This window comes from Pyrus communis, chromosome 2, assembly GCF_963583255.1.
Source record: "Pyrus communis chromosome 2, drPyrComm1.1, whole genome shotgun sequence".
Classification (NCBI taxonomy): Eukaryota; Viridiplantae; Streptophyta; class Magnoliopsida; order Rosales; family Rosaceae; genus Pyrus; species Pyrus communis.
In genome coordinates, this window is record NC_084804.1 from 31221280 (window position 1) to 31239459 (window position 18180).

At 36.7% G+C, this 18180-nt stretch overlaps 1 protein-coding gene across 2 annotated transcripts; it reads right to left on the reverse strand.

Moving 5' to 3' along the window:
• Positions 1–785: 785 nt before the first annotated feature.
• On the reverse strand, positions 786–16565 carry LOC137724527 (copper-transporting ATPase PAA1, chloroplastic). Of its 2 annotated transcripts, XR_011067450.1 has the most exons (18): positions 15951–16565; positions 15798–15851; positions 15536–15689; positions 9369–9443; positions 8933–9210; positions 7850–8083; positions 7428–7526; positions 7141–7290; positions 6554–6700; positions 6308–6358; positions 5651–5823; positions 4498–4630; positions 3731–3828; positions 2756–2996; positions 2145–2348; positions 1715–1795; positions 1218–1556; positions 786–1072 (listed from the first exon to the last, which is right to left on the reverse strand). XR_011067450.1 is itself a non-coding variant. In XM_068463287.1 (17 exons), exons 1-17 carry the CDS (start codon positions 16392–16394, stop codon positions 1299–1301), a joined length of 2874 nt encoding a protein of 957 aa, XP_068319388.1. In that variant the 5' UTR covers positions 16395–16565; the 3' UTR covers positions 787–1298. The 2 variants fall into 2 exon arrangements, 1 of the variants encoding a protein (XP_068319388.1); XM_068463287.1 differs by having other exon boundaries at positions 787–1556.
• Between the last annotated feature and the right edge of the window lie 1615 nt (positions 16566–18180).

The window sequence follows — 18180 nt, forward strand, 5'->3', positions numbered from 1 at the left end:
TCAACCGATGACCAAAAATAAGTAGGGGTTGAAAAAGGGTGTCGTACAACCCTGAGCCTCTTCTCTGTTTTTACCAATTGGTTTTTAATATGAATGCCCACATTCTAATAGTATCAGAAGCACTGTGGCTGTTTACATTACTCGAGGAAGTTAGAATGTTCAAAACTTGGTCCTTTCCATGTCATCAGGAAATGGAGCTAACAGTTTTTCCCTTCGCTAAAAGATGGATTAGCAGATTTATCGGAAGGGTGTCTCCCGAATCATTAACAGATGGGATACGAGTCAATTTCACGGTTCGGTTCAGGTAGAGAATTCGTTAGTAACCTATTGAATCATTCGATAGGAAGGAGACAAATGTACGATACATTGATTTGATTCGTTTTAAATTCGTTTGAAAATGTAATTCGGCTCTAAATTTAGTTCGGTTCAGGTAGAGAATTCACTAGTAACCTACTGTATCATTCGATAGGAAGGAGACAATGTACGATACATTGATTTGATTCGTTTCAAATTCGTTTGAAAATGTAATTCGGCTCTAAATTTAGTCGATTCATAAACCGTTACAAACGCAGGGTCACGAGCAATCTCACTTCTTTTCCCCAACGGGGACCTAACAAAGATAAATATCAGTACCCATTAATGATAACTAATGTAAGTAGTAACGGTTTCGCCCATGTTGAGTTGTTCTGGCATTCTCGGGCAATGAAGTTTGCAACAGAGTGCTTGTGGATGATTTCTAAACAATTCAACCTGCTAGCATTTTAGCATTTATTCAATTGCTTTGATACACGTTTTTATGCATTTCACATAGACATATAATCACTGCTATAAAACACAAATAATTCCTTACAATAAATAAATAAATAAAAATGTATAAAATGTATCATTTTAAATATTTTACGATCAGACCAAATTATACTCTCAAACAAGTTTAGAATGAATCGAGCCGAAATATCATGATGTCTGTCGACTCCCTATCGAATAGCTACAATAGGTTACTAGCGAATTCCGTACACGAACAAAACCATGAACTCAACTCGTACCTCGTATCCGGACATTGTACCAGAACATACTGCAAGAAAAATACCTTCACTACTCAATTTTGAACTTTTATCTAATTCTGCAGTGGATTCCTAAATTCACTTATGCAGTATTGAGTTTGGTCGTTGACCCTTCTTTCAAAAATCTTTTTTCTGAAAAATGAAAGGGTTTGGAACCTTATTTGAAGCCAAGTTATGACCCTGCTCCTCCACATCTAGTGGCAGAACTCGCAGAAGCCAATCTTTTTGTTGGTTGTATTATTCTTTCCATTTACCATCAGAAGGAGGATGCTCTTCTTCTGCACTTACGTCGATGAGAAGATCGGATTCCTCATTAGTTTCGGAGCGAGCAGATCCACTATATTTTTTTTCCTGTTTAGAGAACTTGTATCTCAGAAACAACGAATTTGCCATAACCCCTACAGAACTCAAGCCCATGAGGCCTCCAGCAATTGACGGCGTCAGAATGGTCCCAGTTACTGGAAGCAAAACTCCAGCAGCAATTGGAAGTCCTACCTGTAAAATTCTAGTAGCATAAGACCGGGTATTGCTTCTATATAAACTTCGTAATAAGCTTGTGATATTAACAGGCTCTAATTCCTGTACATTCAGCAGAACGAAACACCAGGAATAAACAGAGTATCGGGCTATTCTTAATCCATACAAGGACTTACAATATTGTATGCAAAAGCCCACCACAGATTTTGCTTCACAGTCTTCATAGTTAGCCTACTTAGCTCCAATGCATCAAGTAACTGCAGGACATTATGAAGATCAAATATCCTACACAACAGTACTTATTATATGAAAAGAAAGATAACAAATTTTTCCATCAGTGCTCCAGCACTCAACATTATGCATATTTTTCAAATAATCTTTCGTAGACGGTGAAAAGATTTGCGCTGCATCCTTCAATTATTTATTCATACTTGTTGATGGTAAAAGTCTAAAAGCAAATTTTGATACACGACAGCATGTAATCCTCTACAGTTTGGTTTCCAAAAATAACACTGCAGAATCTGCCACCTATTTGTGCTTTCAAAAACAACCCGGGGTGTTTGTGCAAATAATCGTACTACAATGTTATATTTTTAAGAAAATTACCTGTGAAAGTCTGTTGCCCAATAGCACAATAGAAGACACCTCACTAGCAGCTCCAACACCACCACCCATGGCAATTCCAACATGCGATGAAGCCAATGCTGCAGCATCATTAATTCCATCACCAACCATTGCTACAATGTTCTGATCCTTCTGAAGTTCCATGATGAACTTCTTCTTTTCTGTCGGTTTAACACCAGATATCACCTGCAACCCACAGCATACGCTATACAATTAAATTCGATAGAGAAAAAAAATCTGGGATCGAGTTAGACACTGGGCAGCTTCATCAGCTTCAAATGAGTTTAGGGATTGAGTATTCTCACTCTTCTATAATGACGGATGCGTTAGCAGCTGTGATTAAGTTTAGGTTTCAAGTCTTGAGGCTTTTGTATTATAGGCTCGATATACAGATTGTGGATACCTTATCCAAAAGTTGTATAGTTTATGATATTATTAAAAATCTGTTTCATTTCAAAAAATAAATTAAAATAAAAGAAAGAGGACAAGCTTTTGGTGTTCTGCTTGAAGTTGTTTCACTATTTTTTACATTTTTCCAAATTGATAAAAATTTTGTTTCCCATCAAAGAAAGAAGTAATTAAGAACTCCTTACCTTCTCTTTCGGAATACCAACAGCAGACGCGACGTACTCCGCATTATTTCTTTTGTCCCCAGATAGCATGTATACATCGATCCCTTGCTTAGATAAAGATTTAACAACTTGTCCAGCATCTTCCCTTATCTGATCCTCAAAATAAATGAGACCGGCAAGAATACTATCAATGCCAACATATACAATAGATTGACTTGTATGGGCTTCTACTTCTTCAAATGGATTCTCAGTAACTCCATGCCTGCATATATTTAGTTTTTCAATGGGACCTCAATACATGATCCAAGATTAAATTATTTAAGTCATATTAAGAAGGAAAAAAATAACAGAAGAGATCTTATTTGGAAGATGAAAACAACTAAGCCTTTGGTTCCCAAAATTAATTTCCATGGTAAGCAAAACAGTCAATCAATCTTCTGGGGTCATTCAAGACTGCAGCAAACAATCAAGAATAAAATTGAGAATTGGTCCATGAACCAAAAATCTGTTAATTGAGATCCCTAAATTTAACAAAACATGCGCCCTTGGTTGCCTTCAATATACCTTCAATTCCCTAACACCAAATGAGCCCTAAAAGTTCTCTAAGATTCTACATATCTTTAACGAATCTCTAGGATTTTCTTTTAAAGTCGTTTTGATGCGAAAAACCTTCAGAAAATGAGCATCTGTTGAAGTACCTCTATATCTTCTTAGTCTCTCTAAGCTGCTTCTGTTTAGCGCTCCTGTAAGTCGAATCTGTCAAGCATTACTTCCATTTACATTGTTATTTGTATCCTAAAGAGTTCATCGTGATCATAGGCAGCACTCTCTTTATGTTGTCCTATATGAATCTAAATTTTCAATAATAGGATTCTAAATTCCCTTAACAATGGTCCAGGGCCAATGCCTATCAGCATTACACCTTTACAAGAAGCAAATTCACATTCAAATATGCAATGATACAAACTATTATATTCCATTATACCCTGTAATTACCTTTGAACCCATTCCAAAGTCCCAACAGAAACCTTTTTGTTCTCAATAGTTGCTACAGCACCAGAGCCAGGTTCTTCCAAGAATGTTCCATCCGCAACCTGTCATAAAGTGCACAGTTTAGATCTGAGCATCATGATTTTTTCGGAACCTTATCCAGCTAATGCATGTACTTAATGATATGATCCTCTTCTAGAACACCAAGGATTTGTTCACGGAACTGCATTCTCTCTTTTTCTTTAAGAGCTGATGCTCATATAGGGGAGAAATTAAATGCAGAACTCCAGCACCACTCTATACAAAAATCCAGCCCAGTTCAGACAAAAGCACACTAAGGGGACATCCTTAAAGTGCTTAGACCAAAGATTCCCAAACAGATACAATATCTAGTTGTCCCAAATAAAATCCATTAGTTAGAGAAAATATAACCTGTAAATAGAAACAACCACAAGCAACACCTCACTCGGCATAACTTGCATACCGATCCATCCAAAGGAGAATAGCACAGTGGGTTTTTGTGAATATAATAGAAACTTGAAACGACGACAAAGAACCCCGATATGCAATCATCAAGGAGAAAAAAAATCATAAGGTTCACTTCTTAAGAAACTTTGACTTGTATTAAATCCCGTATGGAATGCACTCCAGAAAATTATTTTGCAAAACACTCAAAATGCACATCAACAGTCTATGGAACCAGATATATTCAGTTAAGTTAAAGATAAAATGATCCATAAGAAGCAAATTTAGAAATCTTGAGAAGAAGGAACCTTCATATTCTGACAATTAAGAGCCTGACTAGCTTCCACAATAGCTTTTGCAACAGGATGAACTGTATTCGATTCTACTCCAGCAGCAAACTTCAGAACATCAACTTCTGACCAAGTATGGTTTATCTTTTCTCTGTTAAAATAAAAAAAAAATCACTCCATCTTTTTTCTTAGTGGCAAACCCTAGTAAGAAAATCTCTGAATTGGAAACAGTCTGGATCTGAGCTAACTGTAAAGACTTATTCTTTTTCAGACAAAGATAGTGTTCTAGTACAGGGTAATACGTGGTTATCTTTCTAGTCACTAGAAAGATGAGTTGTTTGTTCGAGTTGTGCCTCTAATAATTCAAATCCCAAAAACAAATCATGCATGAAAATTCATTTGGATCCTCAAAACTGCATAAAATTGTCGCAGAAGACACAAATTTAGTAGTACAGGTAAAATGTGAAACAGATCAAACAAATGCACTGTACCTAGATACAGATATGATTCAGCATGCAAAGCCACTGGATAGTTTTCCAATCCAGGAAAGAATTGTTAATCCACAAGTCACTAAACCACCTAAGCACATTCATCAACACATGTAGCTAGATTGCAATCTAGAAGCGACCTGACTTGAGAGTCTAAGACACGGCTCAACTATGCAGGACGAACAGTTTCAGTAAACTGTTTCCTTGTTGACTTTTGTTAATTCCCTTGGAGACACGTTTCTGATTGTAAAATGGAGAAATTCAAAGCTTAAAGGCACCCAATATATAACACAAAGTCATTGCGTCAACATGTTTAGCACAGTCCTTCTAAAACCTTTTTACAAAATTAAGTTATCAGAGAAGTTGTTTAGGGTTTAGGTATTGATTAAAGAGATTTTTTTAGTATGATTGAACATATTTGTTATTTTATTTTACTTGTTCCACACCATCGCCTGATTTTTTTTGCATTTTTTTTAGGACCTGGGCTATAGGAAGTTAAGAGTTGTGAATTCCCTAACTATAAGCTGGTAAGGGTCGATGAGATCCGAGAAGCATAATGAACTCCTTTTGATATCATGGAAAATTAAAGCAACCCTTTTTCTATGTCACTGGAAAGCTTCAAATAAATTTAATATCCTTAAATGAAACAGTAATGTGAGAATGAAGATTTGTCACGACTCAACTTTAAGTCAGTAACTTTCGAACGTTCAGGAGTCACAATATTAGTCACAACAGGTTTGCCCACTGTCAGAGTCCCTGTTTTATCAAACACTATAGTGTTCACCATTGAAAACTTCTCTAAAATACTACCGCCACGCAAAAGTAGTCCTCTTTTAGCTCCCAACGAAGTCCCAACCTGGAAAGAACTCAATACTGAAGATAAATTTGACATATCATAAGCAAGAAAATTCAAATTTAGAACTTATCAAACAAGTTTAAGGAGGTAAGGATTTTGTTCAGATAGTGTGTGCCTACCTTACCTGAGGTCGGGTGTTGGGAGTAGTATCTTTAAAATTCAATTGCTTAAATGCAAAGTAAATTGCGTTCACAAGTTAGCATATCCCTCCTGTTCTATTTATCATTTTATGGAATCATATATAGTTCTAATTCAAACATAAAACAGAAAGAGTTGGATTCGAAATCTGAGGCCTTAAAAGTGTTGCAATCAAAATTTTGAATTGGTTAAAGTTTAAACCATTCTATTACAAACACAACAGAAATAAAAATTTAAGGTCTAATAAGCACAAATCATTTCTAAGTTGGTAATGGCCGAAACAGTTTTTTTTTTTTTCAAGTAAGAAAAGTTGTGTGGCAGTGATTAGAGTTTGCAAAGAGATTACCAGCACAGCTGTAGGTGTGGCTAGCCCAAGAGCACATGGACAAGCAACAACCTGCAATCACAAAAACAGAGCTTCACCAAAGGCTATTTTACACTTATGAAAAGTAAAACTTAATTGCAAATAGTACCTATCTTGTTTTTTTTTTTTTTTTTTTTTTTTTAATATATGATTCCCTTCATGGCATTCAAGAATCAGGGTCCCTTTCAAAATTTTAAGCGAGATAAATCATAAACCTCTAATTCATACCAGTACACTGCAAGAGAGTTGCAATGCTAACGAAACTGAATTTCCTCCGTGAAAAGCAGCAGGTAAAATATGACCACCAATCAAGCTCCAAAATAGAAATGTAGCAGCAGAGAGTGTCATTACTCCATATGTAAAATGTCCAGACACCTGGTGAAACCAAAGAAATCAAAAGATGAGCACCATTCTAATAATCAACAAATTATATTACCACAATGCTAAGCATGTAAGTTACTTGGTTATACTTGATTCAATTTTTTGGCTCTGCAACAAGAAAAAGAATATAATAAAAACAAATAAGAGAACACAAATATATATATATATACACACGAAAGACAAACACTAGTAAGCCATACATTGAATTAGAAGAAGATAAAAGTTATTGGAATACCAACTGACAAGTGTATCTAACCTATATCCAACTATGTCGGTTCAAGGCACAGTTTGGGGCCAACACCAACCCAAGCCAACCCATGTGCACCCCTATACAATATGCTAGTTTTATAACAATACCTTATTTTGGATATCTCTACTGCAAAATTGCAACTGTAAAATACTCTGTCCAACTACTGTAAGAAAGAATGGATAACCTTGTCGGCCAAGCGCTGTACAGGAGCTTCCCTACTCTGTGCTTCTTCTACCAAGCGAACAATGTCTGCCATAGCAGTCTCACCACCTGGTCTCTGTACTTCAACTGTAAGAGTGCCATTGAGATTTATGCTTCCGGCGGCAACTTGACTCTAGCATAAAGATAAAATTCTCCAACATTGTGATAACCTCATATCAGAGGTAGCTTTTATGATTACCTAAGTGAATTTAAATATGTGCATAGAAGATAGGGGAAAAAGGCACATGTTCATAATAAGCAACAACATACCCCAGGTAGTTTGGTTACAGGCAACGGCTCTCCTGTAAAACTTGACTCATCAATGATACTCCTACCAGCTTTAACAATTCCATCTACTGGAACACGGTCCTAAAGCAATGCAAAAAGGAAACTATAACTGCATGCCACAGTTCGGAATTTTAAAAGGATATATAATTCACAACTATTTTATCCTTTGCATCAGAAGCTGGGAGACTAACGATCCACAAAATAAAAGTGGCATCCAACAGAAAATACCAAATTTAGCAAAGGGCAAATCAAATAAGAGTTTAACTGATGTAGTCATGTAGAGGTGGTAGGGGGTACAGAACATCAAATAGCAAAAGCAAGATTGTATCATGCTTACTTCCTCCAAGTAGGGCTGAGATGATTAAAAACATTAAATACGAAACGCAAGATGATGTAATGCTTACTCCAGGTAGTACAACAATTTTATCTCCAACAGAGAGGCTGTTAGTAGAAACTTCAACTACTGATTCCAACTCTTGTTCACCGTTATTGACCAAAAGACGTGCTTTTGACGGTACAATACTAAGAAGTTCAGTCATATCACTGCTTGCTTTGATTTTAGCTCTTTGTTCAAGATTCCTCCCTAACAAGACGAATGCTATCAACATAATTGGTTCCTCGAAGAAAGTCTTCCAGCCCTGCGTCCAGAAGGTCCATTGAACAAGGCTACGGAGTTAGCAAGCACAATGCACATTTTTTTATTAAGAGACATAAGTTCCCTTTTTTTTTCTTTTTTTTTTTTTTTTTTTGTGTGTGTGTGTGTGCATGTGTTAAGGAAAAGGATACACATAAGTTTAAGTGAAATACAAATTTAGCCAAGTCTATCAAATTTTGAGTTTATGAAAAGAGAGGGAGGCAGAAAGGGAGGGCAACGGAAAGGGGCAAATTTACTTTTTTTACAACAGAAATATAGACATTGTTGGGTCGTACACAAACATAGGGCGAGTAATTAGTCTAAAACCAAGTGTTTGGGCCAGGTCATCCAAACTTTAACCTGTTGAACCAACATGACTTCAGATATTATGTACTAAAATAACTAGTTAGTTGGAATTGGAGCCTAATTGACTTGACAGCCTAAACAGTTAGAGCATAAGATTATTCCTCAAGAATGCATCTGGGAACAGAGATAAACATATATCATCCCCTTCTACACATTCAGTTACTTTCTAGGCTACACCTTGCAAAGATCAGCAATGAAACATTTGTAATGAGTTTACAAACACGGATTTTACGCTGCAGGTGGATGCTACCATTAGAGAATAACAGGCAATATTAAATAAGAATCTTTGTTCCATTAAACGGTGAACAGACCAAAATTCTTGGTATTGAAACAGTTTTGACTATTCAAAACACATGACAATAGTATATGCATCAAGCCAGTCTACTTATAACAGAGGATCCTTACCCATCTACCAATAGAAATTAAATGTTGCAGATCTGACTAGATCTGGAACCCAAAAAATATAACAAGAAAGACCAGCACTAACCAGTTTTGGTATAAAGGCAGCTAATGAACTGACAGTAAATGACGATAAGGCCCCTAGACCAACCAAAGTATTCATGTTTGGAGCCCCTTTAACAAGACTCCTCAAACCATCAAAGATAAGTCGACGCCCAGGACCAAGCAATGTAAATAGACATAAGGACAAATGGAATCCTGTCGAATGAAGCGCATGGATCCATGGTGCCTTAGCCCCAAAGAAATGAGATGCATGGCCAATTAGGCAGACAGCACACAGAGCCCAAGAGAATGCAAGCTCATTTCCTAACAAAAGAAAAGGCAAAAATTAGTTGCACGGTGTATGCATATTAATCATAAGTGCTTAGCGACATGAAGCCTTGATGTAGTTTACAAGAAGTTTAGACACACTTAAAAAAATATAACAAGTAAACTACAGATGCTCACTACTTAAAGATGTCTACCACTTTCTTTTAGGCGTTTACGCTTTTCTTCCATTTTCCTTTCAAAAACTTTGAGAAAACTGTCTCGTCCTGAATCTGCACACAAGAATAACCAATTAGTTCAACCACTACACAGAATCATTTTTTATTTTTTTTTGTCAAATACACAGAATCAAATTAGTACATTGGGGTAATAATCAAGTCCTCTTGCCATGATGGCGATTAAAGATGACTGACATGAAGAGCCATATCTTACAAGAATGTATGTTTGGGGTCTTGAATTTGGTAAGTATCCAGTATTTCCAATCAAAACATGAATCTAGGAAAGAAAACACGTCTTCATCACACAAAGCAAAACCTAACAGATTGATAGAATCTATTTGCCACAATAGACTAAAATTTCCACGTTCACAAATAGATGGTGCATAATGGACAGTGTTGTTCACACCAAACAACAAAAACAAGATCATATATTTGAAGCACTGAAGAAAATAAAAAATACAAAGGGATGACATTCATTTTCCATTGCCAATATTCTTTTCAAGAGAGTCATCTGTTCCCTTTCAATTTACGAACAAAGAACTTCCATGGAAAAACGGATTGGAGATGCAAACATCTAGGTAGAGACACAAGAACAGCTTACCAAGCAGGGATGGGTAACAGCCAAAGAGCGGAAAACTATCTAACTGTGTGCCTAAACAAAAACCATCTTGTTTTCTCCATAGACGAAAATTATTCTCTTCCTCTAAAACTACATTGTCGGAATGGAAGGCAGAACTGCATGATGCAAAAGAGTAACACCCTTTTTGGTTTATCCAGCAATTTAGGTCGGCAAGGAATAGGAGTTTCTAGGCACATCATGCACTACACCTGGAAACTCCTTTTTGAAGCGTCTTGTAATTTTTATTTCACCATGAACTGCCTACCAACAAGATCTTGTACTTTAGTTCAGAGCTTGTACTTCACTGCATTATGACTTGAAGAAAACTAATAAAGACGAGATAGAACAGCCCCATTTCTGTACCAAACACTTTGACAAAGAGATAAGCCTTGGAGAGATGTATTTCCAAGGGTACCATAAGGAAGATCCTCAAACAATCGCCCTTGACAATACAATTTGTATATGCTCCTAATGAAGGAACAAGGAATCAACTGGAAAAGCCACTGACCATTTATCTAACGCTTTATTTACTTTCCACGTGAAGTAGGATTGCTGCTCAAAACTGATTGTATCAAGGTAACATCTGTTGTACTTTTATGCGCAAACGGAAGTGAATTCTAACAAAGTACCAATATCAACGTCAAGGAATTTCACTAAACAAACGGAGATTACGAAAGTGTTTAAGCTCTCACAACCCAAATCCCACAAATTGACCCTCACCAAATTGCCACACAAAAGAGCCACACAAAATACACTAACCCTAAGGTCTTATTTATGGTGCATAGGACTTAGGTTACAATAAGAATCCTAATAGGAAGTAAATACAAATCCTAATCACATAGGTAATTAACAAAATCTCTCCACCAAGGAAACCAACTAAGAAGTCAAAATCCAAACCCAAATAGGACACCAAAACCAAATAGGTAACACAAACCTAATTTTTGCATCATCCTAATTTTGAGCCGTAAAACCCAACAATCTCCACCTCGGCGAGAAATTAGCAAACTTCCAAATCACATACACACTTCAAATTTGGGATACCAAAATACAAACGCAAATGTGCACCAAATTCTTTCGAAACTGATCTCCACTTATAATCAAAAAACCAAAAGTCTTCAAACTTGAAATTTCCTCCAACGCCTTCTCCAACAAATTCCATTACGGAAACTAACAAATACGAAACAAAATCCAAGCAAAAGCTTGAACGTACGAACAAAAAGTGCGAATTGCACTCCACCCAAAGGGTTGAGTACCAAGCTCCACCTCCTCACATAACCTTTAGAGGAGTTCAGAACAAAGATCTTCTACAATGTTTGCATCAACACTAGCAAAAGACTTATCAAACGGCTTCTTTTTGCCCTTGAGTTTAGGGCAATCTACTTTCCAATGACCTTCCTTATAACAATAGCTACAAGTGTTCTTTCCAAGTTTGCTCCTTTCCTTATTTCTTCCTTGAACTACCAAAGCTCCATCTTGTGTGTCAGACACTTTATTCTTTAGATCTTTAGAATTCAAAGCGACTTTAACATCTTCCAAACTAAGACTTTGTCTACCAAATAGCATGGTATCGACAAAGTGTTCATATGAAGGAGACAAAGAACACAACAAAGTTATCGCATAATCCTCATCACTAATTTGGTCGTCCACACTTTTCAAATCCATCATAAGTTTATTGAATTCATCAACATGCTTATGAATTGACGTACCTTCATCCATACGAAAAGTATGCAAACTTTTCTTCAAATACAACCGTTTAGCCAGGGATTTGATCATATACAAGCTCTCCAATTTTAACCACAATTCCGGCTCAGATTTGATGCTACCAACTTCACACAAGACTTCATTCGATAAAGTCAGCAGGATTGCTCCAAGTGCCCACTCCATAACATCTTCTTTTTCTTCATCAATCCATGAATTCGGCAAAGCCTTCCCACCATTTAGCGTTTTAAAAGCCCTTGTTGAAATAACAAAACACGCATCTTCAATTGCCAAATACCAAAGTCATTGCTGTCGAATTTTTCAATATCAACTTTCACCGAAGACACAGAAGGCTTCATAGTGACTACCAAGCAAAGCCCAAGCCGAAACCTGGGCTCTGATACCACTTGTTGTACTTTCATGCGCAAACAGAAGCGAATTCTAACAAAGTACCAATATCAACATCAAGGAATTTCACTAAACAAACGGAGATTACAAAAGAGTGTTTAAACTCTCACAACCCAAATCCCACAAATTGACTCCCACCAAATTGCCACACAAAATACACTAACCCTAAGGTCTTATTTATAGTGCATAGAACTTAGGTTATAATAAGAATCCTAATAGGAAGTAAATACAAATCCTAATCAAATAGGTAATTAACAAAATCTCTGCACCAAGGAAACCAAGTAAGAAGTCAAAATCCAAACCCAAATAGGACACCAAAACCAAATAGGTAACACAAACCTAATTTTTGCATCATCCTAATTTTGAGCCGTAAAACCCAACAACATCCCCCCTTGTAAAGACTATCCTTCAACCGTACATACCTCTTAGTTGTTCATTTGTGTCATTAGTTATAAATTTGTAGTGAGCCGACTTTTAGGCTTGTATAACTACTTTCCTTTACTTTCTTTTATTATATGCTCTCTTTAAAATAGCTTTTCCTTGAAGAAGAAAGAACCAGCAAATTATCTAATTTACTTTGCCTCTTGATGTAGGACAACTGGAATAGATAAGAATATAAGAAGAGATCTGAATTCACTCCGACCTAGTAAAACAAATAACAGAAACAAGGAATAAGAAATACAAGGTCAAATCAAATAGGGCGTAATTTATTCCTTGGTTTGAAGGATGCTTACATCAAAAGAAATTTAGTCTTTGTAAAGCGACACCTACCACGAAGTACAGATTACAAAAACAGAAGAGAAAATATTGAATGCTTTCCATATTTGTAGACAAGCATATACGAACACTAGCAATGCCTATGGGCAAACGATCAGTCTAATTCTCAAATATCTTATGCATAGAATACAGCCAACTTATAGAAAGACAGGAGTCCTCGATTTCCTAATGACAACCAAGGAATTGCTAAGCTCGGAGAGTAGAAGTGGAATCGAAAATCCTCCAAAACCAAATGGGTGCTCCATAATAGAAATGCTGCTCAAACTTATCCACCAAAATAAGCTGCTGGTTGAGACTACCTAAAGAAGCAAGTAGTTCTGAATCAACAACGATTTTCAATCCTCTTTTGTTACATCTGATAAAGCGGAGAGATGTAAGACATTATGCGTACATACACGCCACTGAAATTAAATCCAACAGTTTGAGGACATACCATAAACTATTATGGTTCAGCCTGACAAGAAATTGTTTGCACTTTTATGGTGATATATCTCCTTCCGTAGCTCCCTCACCTGCCACTAAACCCAGAAAGCTTCACATAAATCATTTGGAAATCCTAAGCTGGCGAAATGTATACTCTTATTTTAAAGCTATGGGGTTCTAATTGGACAAACACAAGTAAAGAAACAACACTCGAAGGACTAAATAGATAATAGTCTTTTGTAGACCTGGTTTGGTACTGAGGTGATTCTGAAAAAAGCTGCTATCAAAAAAAGCTGGGAGCTGTTTTTGTGTTTGGTAAACACTCAGCTTTAGCTTTTTTTCACAGTTTTGGATGAAAAAAAGCCAAAAACAAGAAGCTGCAAAACCCAGCTTTGAAAAACCGGCTTTTTTTACATCTGTTTTACATAAAAGTTTACCAAACACTCTAATACTGCTTTTTTTTTTTTCAAAAGCACTTTTACAAAAAAGTTTACCAAACACTCTGCTGCTTTATTTCACAGTTGCTTATTCTCACAGCACAGCAGAAGCAGCTTTTTTAAAGCACAGCAATACCAAACCAGCCCGTATTCAGCTGACCCAGTAAACCGCTATGAATACTATCGTCATTTCTAAAGCAGCACAAAACCTACCCCCACTCAGTTTCTGTGGAACTTGTTTTGTGGATGGATAGCAACTGAAACAATTTCAACCTTCCACAGCAATTGTAATATTATGACAACAGTACAACCCAAAGTTTACGAAACTTCGATCCTCCACTTCTCAAAAGGATATAGCAAATTCCGCAGCATCACAATTTTTTTAGATGTAAAAGGGGCGTGCTTGAGTACCAAGAAAAGAGAAAGAGCCTTCTGGGTTTGAAATCAAACAGAGATAGAAAAGAAACCCTTTCAAGCAAGATCGATCCTTCTCATTCTCTTATGTCTGACTTTGTTTTTCTTTTTGCACCCTTTTCATTGTCAGAACCAAAATTTCATTAAAGAACTAAAGCATAATAAAAAAACAAAGTTGACCCGAGGTCCACCAACAAACTGATACAATCCTCAAAAACAGAACCAAAATACTCACACACATTGCATTACAACTTGAAAAGCTACCCTACAGCAACTACCCATTCTGATAAAATTATAGAAAATGATAGATCACTAAAAGCTAGAGAAACAGAAGCCCAAAATGATGCTCAGAACCTGACTGAAGAGTTTTCTTTTACATCCCCACTAAAGTTCTCAAAGATCTTCTATTTCTTGCCAACCAAATTACCCAAAAGAAAGCTAACACAATGCAACTCCACAAATTCTTGCCTTTTTTCCACCACCAAAGCATACTCTTTTCACAAAAATGTGTGAAGGTGACTGAGGAATAACCCAATGAACTCTTGCTTCCCCACCCTAACTCACTGTCACCAATCTCAATGCATATGGACAATGTGGAAATGAATGATTTCCAAGTACTTCCTCTTTGTTGCACAAAATACACCAACAAGGAGACGAGCAAAAAAGTGATCTTCTTTGTACCAAAGCACAAGTATTTTCCCTTCCATGAACTATGATCTAAACCAAAACATGAAACTTGGTAGGACCATTAGATTTCCAAATAATTTAAGTAGACTGTAACTCAGGAAGTGATTGTTTGTTAGACAGAAAATTTTAAAATTTCTTAAAGGAGAACCCCTGATGAATCCAGTTTCCACTTACTCCTAGCTGGTCTCATTTTGCAACTCAACAATCTAAAGATGAAAGCCTAGTCCTCCTACGCACTCAACTAATGTGTTAATAAAACTCTGACAGCCAACATCAGACAATCGCCACTAAATGTCTGCCAATATAAGTTAATCTTAATCAACATTATGTTAATGTGTCAAGAATTTCAAGAACATCTAGCATTAAAGATTAACACTTTCGTGTTTTCAATTACTAAAAAAGTTATGTTGTCACTGATTCATGCAATGTTAGTCTAAGCAGACTCTAAAGCAACATAATTTCATCACACTTCTCCTAAACATGTATAACTAACACTGAAAACACACTCGAAGAAAATAATCCGCAAACTTTAGCAATGCCCTTGAAAAGTAAAAAAACTAGCCATTACAAGGATTAACCAAACATACAACTTTCCAACAAATGAGAACCATGGAATTCATTCGTTCATATGAACAATAAATAATCGTAACATGCTGAAAGCGAAACAATTGTGAAATGCTTACCACGAAGGTTAGACTTGAACCCGCAACTGGTCAATTGGTTTGCAAGTGTCTCTCCTAGCTGCTTTTGCCAGTTTGGTGCAGCCTTCGCTTCGGACACAGGCCACACAATTGCCGTCTCTGTTGTGAGATTTACACTCGCAGACGACACCTGAGGCTGCCATATATACATACACACATATATGCCGGGTATTAAACTTACTTGAAACTTTGATAGCAACCGAAATACATGTCAATTAAAGATGAAAAATGAAATTAAACTTACTTGATTTTCTAGAATTCGCTTCACACTGGCTGCACATCCCCCACATGTCATTCCCTATCCAAGAAAATCACCAATCAATCAGATTGAGTAGGAGGGAGGGAGGGAGGGAGAGAGAGATAGAGAGAGAGGGGTTTAATAATAGTGTATTCATACTCCAACATCGAGAATAATGACATCAGAGGAGAGCACCGAAACCTCATCGCCTCCAGCAGCAACAAACTTGGACTTGGCATCGCCGCCGCCGGAACCTCCCTCGCCGTCACCGCCGCTGCCGCCACTCTCTCCGCCAAAGCCACCATTTCCACCACCAGAGGCAAATGAAGCAGCGGAGCTACCAACACACTCTAAACGGCGCCGTAAGAGCGGATCAACGACGCAGAGACTCCTCAGAGACGAGGAAGAGAAAGGATTAGGTTTAGGGGTCTGAAAGCCGTAGTAGTTGGTGTGAAGGGAAGTGAGGTGCCTGCGAGCAAGGGGACGACTGGGGAGGCGTTGACTGAGGAAGGTCCTGGCGAGTCGGCGGTTGAGGGATTTGGAGGCGGCAAGGAGAGCTGCCGTTGTGGGCGTCGCGGCGGACAATGTGGCCTCCATTGACATTGAAAATTTGGGGTGGTAAATCACCGCGGCTCCTCGCAAAGTTTCAAGTGCTTCTCCTCTACAATCTATCTTATCATCTGAAAATATTATATAATTGTAATAGTATTAAATGTGATGAGATAATCGCAGTGGGAGCGACACGAGAACAATAACGTCGCTGTGACAATCGAATCAAATATGTTAGGTGTGGTGGTTGTGCGTTTTAAATGTGGAACATGAGTTCATATTTTTTTAATAGATTACTACCAAAGAGTTCATACTTTGTCTGTGTGAACAACCGTCCATATTTTTCTACGTTCTTCTCAAGCGCAATCGTTTTAATTCATTCAAACTATCCAAAAAATATCAAATTTCTAAAAAGAGTGTGAGAAAATGATGATGTGATCTCTTAATAAGGGCATATTTTTCTTAATATTTCATAATTATCATTTTGTCATCTTTATGTAAATATTATGTATCAAAAGTTAGGGTAAAATAGAAAAGATAGGTATATGATTGTCATTTTGTCAAAAAAATACAAAATTACTATTTTGCTCTACTTTTTATCAAGAGTGTGTCTCAAAAGTGAGGATAAATTTGGGAAAAAAGTGGCAAAAAAGTTGACAATGAGGGTTATCTTAATATATAGTATATACACTTTTAAAAACAAAGAAATGCCAAGGAGACTCAAACTCTTTATAGACATTCCTGTCACTTTATTTTTTTTTTCTTAATATTTTATAAAATTGACATTAAACTGTAGGGTGACCAAAAATCCATGACTAGTCCCACTTTGAGAGACTCTCTTAGCATTTCTCACAACTAAAATGATCAGAAATTAAGTTATAATGTTGAGCTGATTAAAATTAAATACAATAAAACTTTTACAAAGTCATAAATTTGAGATTAAACTAATTTTATAACTTGGAAAAATTGAATTAATGGTCCCCTAGTGATAGAGTATTTGAAAGATAGCCTCTGGTAACCCAAAAAAAAAATTAAGATGTTAATTATCGTGATAAATATTGGTAGCAAATTTGATCCAAAAATGAGATTTTCGTTAACTCTCTATTAAATGTCGGAAAAAAAATGTCCAACCTTTTCCTCTCTCTCTCTCTCTCTCCATATCTTTCTCGAAGGGAATTGGATCCCATCCAGATCCACTTTGTGAGAATCCTAGGAATCCCTACATCTTAGTCATTCATCGTGTATTGTATAGTCAGAAATCATTTGATTTTTTTTATTTAAAATTAAACACAAATAATAAATAACAAAAACTGACTGTACGATGTACGATGAACGGCTGGGATGTGGGGATCCCCACAAAGTGGATCCAGAGAGGATCCTCTTCCTTCTCAAAGCGAGCTTTCTCTCTTCCCAAATCCATGCTCAACAGTCCAATGGCCTGTCCTCTCCACAAAATTTGGTATTTATTATCTAGCTAGGTCTCAGCATTCCTTAATAAGAGATTGAAGAAGTTGTAAGTAGAGACCAATGGATAAATCTCTTCACCTCTCTATCAACAAGTGCTTTTCATGATCCATTAGAGTTAAATCTTAACAGTTTTGTATAAATCCATAGCTACAAGATTGGAGTTGGACATTGTTAAGCCAAAGGTCTGCCACCAATAATTCAATTTCCTTTTCACCATGCCAATTTTAAAGGTTATTTTTTCTGAAGTATGACGAAGCCCATCAAAGTCAATAAATTGTGTACCCTTATATGTAATTCTACCATGTTAATGTGCTAAATTTAACATGCAAGATCCATTACACATAGAAGAATTATGTCAACCGAGTGATCTAAT

Coding starts and splice junctions, on each gene's coding strand:
- LOC137724527 (XM_068463287.1), bottom strand. CDS start 16,394: ATGTCAATGGAGGCCACATTGTCCGCCGCGACGCCCACAACGGCAGCT. Junction 8,084..8,932: donor CTGCCTTTATACCAAAACTG/GTTAGTGCTGGT, acceptor TTCTGGACGCAG/GGCTGGAAGACTTTCTTCGA. Junction 5,824..6,307: donor CCACACCTACAGCTGTGCTG/GTAATCTCTTTG, acceptor AGTTCTTTCCAG/GTTGGGACTTCGTTGGGAGC.